Genomic DNA, 9147 nt, shown 5'->3' on the forward strand with positions numbered 1-9147 from the left:
AAAAAAAAAAAAAAAAAAAAAAAAAAGAAAGAAAGAAAAAAAGAATTTTGGTGAGGAATCTAAATTAATGAACCCAGACTGCAACACATTTTTTAAATGACCATATTATTTATTTATATATGTATACATGCACACATATATGTCTGTATATTTTTTTCCCAGGTAACTGTAATGACTATATATTTACCAAGGAAAAGCAAAGTGAACCCAGGTTTATGTATCACTGAATTTAAATGAAACATTTAAAACCTATTATAACTACTATACTTAAAATATATATACATACACACACACTCCTATAGTCAGTTAAGTCCAGCTCCTCTCCCAAGGGAAAAAAAGCAATTAGTGAGAGACCTTTGGGGGATTGTCTTACCTACTCTCTTAACTCCAGCAGAGAAGAGGTGAATACTTTGAAAGCTCTACTCTTTATTTCAAGTGAGAGGAAAATATCAGCACTGAGAAATATTTTATATTCTTTGAAGCTATTCAATTTAGAATTTTTTTCTTCTATCCATGTATAAACCCCAGGCTGTGCTCTGTGCTTTTCAACCAACATCAGCTATAAATACAGTTCTTTTAGGGATTCACTGCTAATTTTAAAAATGTTTGATGTAAAATATACTGTACCAACAGACAAGAAAAAACCTTCCTGATTGCTCTTTGAAATCTTAAAGACTAAATTCACCAGGGATGCTAATACAATCTATTTTTAACTCTATTGTGGGCTGGGTGTGGTGGGTCATGACTGTAATCCCAGCACTTTGGGAGGCGGAGGCAGGTGGATCACCTGAGGTCAGGAGTTCGAGACCAGCCTGGCCAACATGGCGAAACCCTGTCTCTACTAAAAATAGAAAAATTAGCCAGGTGTGGTGGCATGCACCTGTAGTCCCAGCTACTCAGGAGGCTGAGGCAGGAGAATCGCTTGAACCGAGGAGGCAGAGGTTGCAGTGAGCCCAGATTGCACCACTGCACTCCAGCCCAGGCAACAGAGTGAGACTCCGTCTCAAAAAAAAAAGAAAAAAGAAAAAAACTCTATTGTGTAAGTAGTTACAGACAAATAGGCTTCTCAGAACCATGTTACTTATAAGTATTATCTGCTTTATATGCACTACTCACCAGAACCTTTGGAATTCTGGTAACAAGAGTATTCAGCTGATCTGTTGAAAAAATAAAGCATATAAATAATATGTAATAATTACAATGTTACAAGCACTGAACAACATATTTCAATTTTTTTTTTTTTGAGACATGGTCTCACTTTGTCACCCAGGTTGGAGTGCAGTGGCATGATCTCAGATCATTGGAACCTCTGCCTCCCAGTTTCAAATGATTCTCCCACCTCAGCCTCCCAGGTAGCTGGGACTAGCGCTGCTACACCCAGCTAATTTTTTTAGTACAGACGGTTTCACCATTTTGGCCAGGCTGGTCTCAAACTCCTGACCTCAGGTGATCTGCCTGCCTCAGCCTCCCAAAGTGGTGGGATTAAAGGCATAAACCACTGCACCCAACCAACATATTTCAAATTTTAAAAAAGGATAGTGTTGCATATTATTTTTACTTTTCATGTTTCCATCAGAAATAATGTCTTGCAAATTTTTTCCTATAATTCTGGTTAAATCCTAATGGCTCCAAGATTTTTTTCTTTCCTTTTTTAGAGATGGGGTCTTCCTCCTTCACCCAGGCTAGAGTGCAGTGTCGCAATCATAGCTCACTGCAGCCTCAAAATCCTGGGCTCAAACGATCCTCAGCCTCCCAAGTAGCCAGGACCACAGGCGTGCACCACAACACCTGGCTAATTTTTGTACAGACGTGAGCCACCATGCCTATCCTGGGTCTTAATTTTATAGTTTCCTAATCTCATTCCTACAGTGAGCTCAATAAAGTAGTTGGGGCTTCTGGGCTATCCATGTTATTATCTTATTGTCTTTATTTTTAACGAAGTGATTTGGGTATTGAAAAGACTGTTCTTTTTTTTTTTCTTTTTTTCTTTTTTGAAGTAGAGTCTTGCTCTATCGCCCAGGCTGGAGTGCAATGGCGTGATATCGGTTCACTGCAACCTCCGCCTTCCAGGTACAAGCAATTCTCCCACTTCAGCCTCCCAGTAGCTGGGATTTACAGGTGCCCGCCACCACACCCAGCCAATTTTTCCATCTTTAGTACAGACAAGGTTTCGCCATGTTGGCCAGGCCGGTTTCAAACACCTGACCTCAACTGATCCGCCCGCCTCAGCCTCCCAAAGTGCTGGGATTACAGACGTGAGCCACCACGCCATGCCGAAAGACTGTTCTTTGAATAGTAATTAAGGTGTGCTAGAACTAATAAGTTGGTCTGTAATGTTTCTAATTTAGTACAAATTCTTTTTTCTTTTCTAAACTTAAAACAACCTTCCTTCCCTCATCCTGCAATTTATTCAATGACCAAGAGTTCATGGGCCAGGTGCCAAGTTTATAAAGTTTTTGTTATGAACTTTTCACCGCCGCTACCTCTGCTATTTCATTCCAAGCCATCATATCATTTTCTTGTATTCCAACTTCCTAATTCTACCCTTGCTCCTTCCAGTTTATCCTCCAACTAGCAACCAGCGTGATCCTTCTTAAGTGAAGTAAGATCACATCACTTCTCTGCTGGCAACCCTCCTGTGGCTTCCTTTCTCAAAGGTTGACTTTATAGGGCATGAGAGAGTTTTGAAGGAGTGATAGAGCTGCTCTGTATCTTTAGTGTGGCAGTGCTTAACACAGCCATGTGCATTTGTCAAAACCCATCATATTATACATGAAAAAGTAAGATTTTACTTTGTGTAAATTATGCCTCAATAAACCTGACTTTAAAGAAAAAAAGTGCCAGGCGCGGTGGCTCATGCCTGTAATCACAGCACTTTGGAAGGCCAAGGCGGGTGGATCACGAGGTCAGGAAATCAAGACCATCCTGGCTAACACGGTGAAACCCTGTTCTCTACTAAAAAATGCAAAAAATTAGCCAGGCGTAGTGGTACGTGCCTGTAGTCCCAGCTACTCAGGAGGCAGGAGAATCGCTTGAACCTGGGAGGCGGAGGTTGCAGATCACACCACCGCACTCCAGCCTGGGTGACAGAGCGAGACTCTGTCTCAAAAAAAAAAAGGATAAAAAAGGTAAAGAGTTCTGGAGTTCCCATTAGTTAATAATGGGATTTTTGGCAGATTACTTCCCCTTTCAGATTAGTAAATACGACTGGAATGGATGATTTTTAAGACCCCTGCCAGTGCCAACATTGTATCATGTAGCATAATATACCTGATTCCAGTTTGAAAATTTTATTTTGTATTTCTGGGAATATAAGCTTTTCATAAATTAATCTTGGTTTGTGTTTTTTAATGGGGTTCCTTAAACCAAACTAAAGGGCATACTGTCTTTTTTTTAAATTGTGTTTTTAAAAGAGTTTGGATAAACTAAAGGAGGCATGGAGATGAACGACAGGCGGAGATAAAAGGAAAGGACAAACAACCTCTTTGTGCCTGTTTTGTCATCCATAAAGTAGGGATCATAATAGAACCTTCTAGGGTTACGGGTTCACACCTGTAATCCCAGCACTTTGGGAGGCCAAGGCGGACAAATCGCTTGAGCCCAGGAGTTCAAGACCAGCCTGGGCCAACATGGCGAAACTCATCTCTACTAAAAATACAAAAATTAGCCAGGTACGTGGTGGCGCACACCTGTAGTCCCAGCTACTTGGGAGGCTGAGGCAGGAGAATTGCCTGAACCCAGGAGGCGGAGGTTGCAGTTAGCCGAGATCGTGACACTGCACTCCAGCCTGGGTGACAGAGGGAGACTCTGTCTCAAAAAAAAAAATTCACGTATCTCCTGATACACTAGGATCCTGCAGTCAGCCAAGGACTGTGAAGAACAGAAAAGAAACCCAAGACTCCATCCCATCTTTAAGAAGTCTTCAGTAGCACCAGAGACAAAAAGGATGGCCATGCGGGCAGATCATGAGGTCAGGAGATCGAGACCATCCTGGCTAACACGGTGAAGCCCGTCTTTACTAAAAAATACAAAAAAGCCGGGCGTGGTGGCACGCGCTTGTAATCCTAGCTACTCCAGAGGCTGAGGGAGGAGAACGGCGTGAACCCGGGAGGCGGAGCTTGTAGTGAGCTGAGATGGCACCACTGCACTCCAGCCTGGGCGACAGAGGGAGACTCTGTCTCAAAAAAAAAAAAAGAAAAAAAAAAAAAAAAGGATGGCCATGGGTGCAACAGAGGCCCTGACTGTGGGTTGTACTGAACGGCAAACATATCGCAGTTCTTGCTTTTAGGGAATAAAGGAGGGAGAGGAAGAGGAGGTAGAGTCTCCAGCAGTGACTTCAACAGCTCGTTGTCTTCACTATCTAGGAAATAGGTGTAAAAACCTGCTCAAAACGAAATAGATTTGTGAAAAAAGAACTTCGGTGTGAAGAAAATGTCAAGATCAAGGCACCTCAGATATTCAGTCATTGGTCTCACTGGCGATTAGAAACCCTCGTTTGAGGTCGGGCGCAATGGTTCACCCTGCAATCCCAGCAATCTGGGAGGCCGAGGCGGGCGGCTCACTTGAGGTCAGGGGTTCGACACAAGCCTGGCCAATATGGTGAAACTACCTCTCTACTAAAAATACAAAAATTAGCCGGGCGTGGTGGCAGGCGCCTGTAATCCCAGCTACTCGGGAGGCTGAGGCAGGAGAATCACTTGAACCTGGGAGGCTGAGGTTGCAGTGAGCTGAGATCGCACTACTGCACTGCAGCCTAGGCAACAGAGCGAGACTCTGTCTCGCTCTCAACAAGAAAGAAAAGAAAAAAAAAGAAAAAGAAAGAAATCCCCGTTTGACAGGAAGGTGGCTCATGTCACTAGAGGGAAGGAACTGGTTTATGGGCCTGGACGCCCCCAGTTGAACCGGGGAACATCTTCCTCCTCTGTCCCCGCCGCTTCGCCTTTCGGTGGACACACAGTCCTGTGCCAGACAGCAAACGTCCCAGCAGGGCTCGCAGCGCCCCCTCGGGGCAGAGAGATGCACGCGGGCGACTGTCGCAGTAACCTCGTGGCCACTGCACCAAACGCTCCTCCGAAGCTTCCCTCAGAGGCCCTCCCTCAACCGCGAGGCAGTCCTCCCCTCTGCCCTCCTGTCCACAACTGCTCCCCGCCTCTCACTTGAGGGCATCGGGGCCAGCCCCCGAGACGAGAGGCCGGCCGCAGCCCTCCTCCACGGCGCTCACGACGCGGGGGCCCCACGCTGCCACCCTTTACCCCGGGGCCCCCAACCTCACCCGCCGCCGCCACCCTCGGTCCCGGCCACTGCGGGCGGCTCTGCAGAAGAGCTACGCTCCGTCCAGTCGGACCCCGGACCCTGGCCGGGCATCTCCGCGGCGAGACCGCGAGCCGTGTACGGGAGCAGCTGTCCCAGCGTCCCTTCCCCCGACAGCACGCGTGCGTCAAGCTGCTGGTATTCCGGAGAGGCGGCTCCGATGCTGGCTTCCCGCCCCTCCGAAGCCGTTCGGACACTGCCCGAAGAGCTTCGGGAGAGCGGAGCGGGCAGATCCGCGACCCCGGAGTTACGGTGGGGGGCGGGGGGCAGGAGCGCTTCGGTAGCTGAGCGTTTGCACGTTTGCACCTCTCTGTGGAAGCAGTGCGTCACAGGAGGGAAATATACATGCTCCCCAAAACAAGAGGTGCCTTCCACTTCAGTATTCCAGATCCTCAGCACATTTGCAAATCGCGAGGGTGGCCATACAAGTCAAATGTCTGCACGCAAACCACGGACCGAAGCACGCGGCGCAAGGATGCGGAGCTTTATGTGTTGTCCGTTATTACCCATGTATCCAAGCTTAGACTGCATCCCAACGGCCGATTTCCAACAACTACTTCTGCGCACGCGCAAATCCTCTCCCTCGCCCCCCCGTTTTTTCTCAGGACGCGTTTCTCACGGGATTTGGCCCGCGGTGTGCCCCGTAGTAGGAGGTGTGGTAGAACTGGAGACGTAGAAAGAATGTGGATTGCGATTGGTTCGCACTTCACTTTCCCGGAGCTCAGTGGGAGGTGCGAAGGCTAAAGGAGTGTGGCGGGCGGCTCCGGCAGCCAACATGCCTCGGTATGCGCAGCTGGTCATGGGCCCCGCGGGCAGCGGGAAGGTGAGGATCTGCGGGGACAAGGAGAGAAAAGTAGGAGTTCGTGGGAGGCGGGAGATTGGGTCCTGAGGGAGTGAGCCGGCGGGTGTGTGTATTGGGAACCCTGAGAGCCCATGCAACTCATTTCTGCTGTCTGGCTTCACGTTCTTTTTTGTTGTTGTTTTGAAAGGAAAATAATCGTAGTTAATATTTATTGTATACTTAAGCCCCAGGCAGCAGATTAAACGCCTCGCTTATTTCTACAACAACCCTGTGAGAGAGATCTCATTTTTCTCATTTTACAGAAAACGAAACACAGAAAGGTTAAGTTCTTTGCCCAGCAAAAAAATATAAATCCAGTTTTGTCTAAATTCCAGAATCCGGCCCTGTCTCCCTCCCAGGAGGGTAAAGTGGGGTCTCATTAATTACTGTTTCTCAGAACTTGGGACATGGACTTTTGGTATTTAAGGTGCTTTTAGGTGGTACATGGACCCCACATTAAGGAGCATCAGATGATGTATTGAGGAAATTGTTCCCTTTTCATTTCTCTTTCAGTTCTTAACTTCGCGTTTAGGAGAAATTGTGCTCGGTGCTAGTGTGTATCTTCAGCACTTCTTTAATCCCCAAGTCTTTTCAGAGAGCAGTTCTTAGTCTCAGAGCTTTTAATAGGCACCTGTATTTAGCTAAAAATAAGAACATTTAAAGATTTTATATAATTTTATGTCTAATTTCACGTTAGGTCAAATATAACTGGTTTTCACTTTACAGTAGGGATAAAATTTTTTCTTGTAAACAAATATTAAGGGGATATTAGGAACATTCAAATACAGTGAGAATGGTGAAGATATGGATCAAATAACAGATGTGTGGGAAACATAGCCAGGCGTGGTGGCTCACGTCTGTAATCCTATCACTTTGGGAGATGGAGGTGGACGGATCGCCTGAGCCCAGGAGTTTGGGACTAGCCTGGGCAACACGGCAAAACTCTGTCTCTACAAAAAAATGCAAAAATTAGCCAGGCCTGGTGGCAGGCACCTGTAGTCCCAGCTTCTCGGAAAGCTGAGGTGGGAGGATTACCTGAACCCACGAGGTTGAGGCTGTGGTGAGTGGTGATCGTGCCACTGCACTCCAGCCTGGGTGACAGAGGTACTGTTGCAAAAAAAAAAAAAAATGTGGGAAACACTAGCGTCTGTGGAGGTGTTGTGTGGCCTCAGTCTTTAACAAACACTTGTTCTAAGCTGTTGACTTATTCTGGGTAAAAAACATGTAGATGTAACTAAGATACATATGGCCTTCAACTTACCCAGAGTCTGTAGTCTTTTGGGGAAGACAAATAGATGACCTGTCAATTAAGATATAGTGTGATGTGGCCAGGTGTTGGCTTAAGCCTGTAATCCTCGCACTTTGGGAGGTTGAGGCCAGCAGATCACTTGAGCCCAGGAGTTCAAAGTCAGCCTGGGCAACATGGTGAAGCCCTGTCTCTACCAAAAATACAAAAATTAGCTGGGCATGGTGGCGAGAGCCTATAGTCCCACCTACTCGGTGGGCTAAGGCTGGAGAATCACTTGAGCTTGGGTCAAAGCTGCAGTGAGCTATGATGGTGCCACTGCACTCCAGCCTGGGTGACAGTGAGAACCTTTGCAAAAAAAAGATACAGTGTGTGATGTATGGAGAGGGCATTCCAGACAGAGACAACAGTATGTGTAAAGGCACTGAGAGAACAGCATGATGAATGTTTTTTCTATAGTCTATTTTAATTTTTGGACTGATTGTGTTAAACAAGTATCTTTATAAGCTTTTGATGCTTGCTATCAGAAACATTCGTTGAGTATGTTCTTTATCCCAAGCACTGTTTTGGGCCCTGGGGGTTGTGTGGGGAAAAAAACACGCACAAAATCCCTGCCCTTGTGGAGCTTATCTTTAAACATAATAAGTCAATTAGAAACAATTATCAAGTATTTATTATGTACTAGGTATTGTGCTAGTCCCTGTGCTTGGGAAACTGAATAAGACACATCTCTGCCTTTAAACAGAGGATGACACAGACAAGTAGCCTAGAGACTTTTTTTTTTTTTTTGAGCCAGGAGTCTTGTTCTGTCATCCAGGCTAGAGTGCAGTGGTGTGATCTCAGCTCACTGCGACCTCTGCCTTCCGGGTTCAAGTGATTCTCCTGCCTCAGCCTCCCGAGTATCTGAGATTACAGGCCTACGCCACCACGCCCAGCTAATTTTTGTATTTTTAGTAGAGACGGGGTTTCACCATGTCAGCCAGGCTGGTCTCCAACTCCTGACCTCAGGTGATCCATCGACCTCGGCCTCCCAAAGTACTGGGATTACAGGTGTGAGCCACTGCACCCAGCCCCAGATTTTAACATAGTATGGTAACAACTACATAAGGGATAAAGAATTATCTAAACCAAAAGTTACAAACTGATAGCCACCTCCAGACTATATTGACCCTGGCGTTCTTTCATCCTGGCATGCTCTTGCCCTTAGGTTGGCAAGCTCCTTCTCATATACTCAAGATATCCCCTACTCAGAGACATCATCCCTGACCATCCTACCTAAAGCTTTGTTTGGACTGTACAAGTCCCTGTAGAGACACTGTGTTAGGTGTTACACTATGTAACCAGAAATCTTCCCTTTAAATACCACTTGTCACATGTTAGAACAGTAAGGAGCCTTAGTGATTATGGAGGACATCCCAGTTAGAGACAAGAAAGTTGAGGGGCAGAGTGGAGAAGTAAATTCTCCAGAGTTACCCATGAGTCTAAGTCAGGTTTGAATCTGCAGCCCAGTCAGGTATCTTTTTCCCTTGTTATCAGTCAGCCTCTTGGTTGATGAAGGCATAATTTTGACCTTAGTGGATAGTATTCCAGGGTATGGAAGGTAGCACTACACTACCTGTTGCTTTAACCTGTCATGCCTTGTGACATTACAGAGCACCTACTGTGCCACCATGGTCCAGCACTGTGAAGCCCTCAACCGGTCTGTCCAAGTTGTAAACCTGGATCCAGCAGCAGAACACTTCAACTACTC

The 9147-nt window shown here is 46.2% G+C and overlaps 2 protein-coding genes across 2 annotated transcripts in view; one reads left to right on the forward strand and one right to left on the reverse strand.

The window, feature by feature from the left end:
- FAM216A (family with sequence similarity 216 member A) overlaps nt 1-6087 on the reverse strand; it is a 23843-nt gene extending 17756 nt beyond the window's left edge. Inside the window, exons 1-3 of the mRNA XM_032168709.2 lie at nt 5930-6087; nt 5273-5740; nt 1117-1157 (exon numbers count right to left, since the gene is read on the reverse strand). Of these exons, the coding sequence (XP_032024600.2) occupies nt 1117-1157; nt 5273-5740; nt 5930-6087 (667 nt within the window). The remainder of the gene's footprint in view (nt 1-1116; nt 1158-5272; nt 5741-5929) is intronic.
- GPN3 (GPN-loop GTPase 3) overlaps nt 6007-9147 on the forward strand; it is a 16379-nt gene continuing 13238 nt past the window's right edge. Inside the window, exons 1-2 of the mRNA XM_058424644.1 lie at nt 6007-6133; nt 9050-9147. The exon at nt 9050-9147 is cut by the window's right edge and continues 2 nt beyond it. Coding sequence (XP_058280627.1) covers nt 6086-6133; nt 9050-9147 — 146 coding nt within the window. The 5' untranslated portion in view covers nt 6007-6085. The remainder of the gene's footprint in view (nt 6134-9049) is intronic.

This window comes from Hylobates moloch, unplaced genomic scaffold (genome assembly GCF_009828535.3).
Source record: "Hylobates moloch isolate HMO894 unplaced genomic scaffold, HMol_V3 SCAFFOLD_12, whole genome shotgun sequence".
Classification (NCBI taxonomy): domain Eukaryota; kingdom Metazoa; phylum Chordata; class Mammalia; order Primates; family Hylobatidae; genus Hylobates; species Hylobates moloch.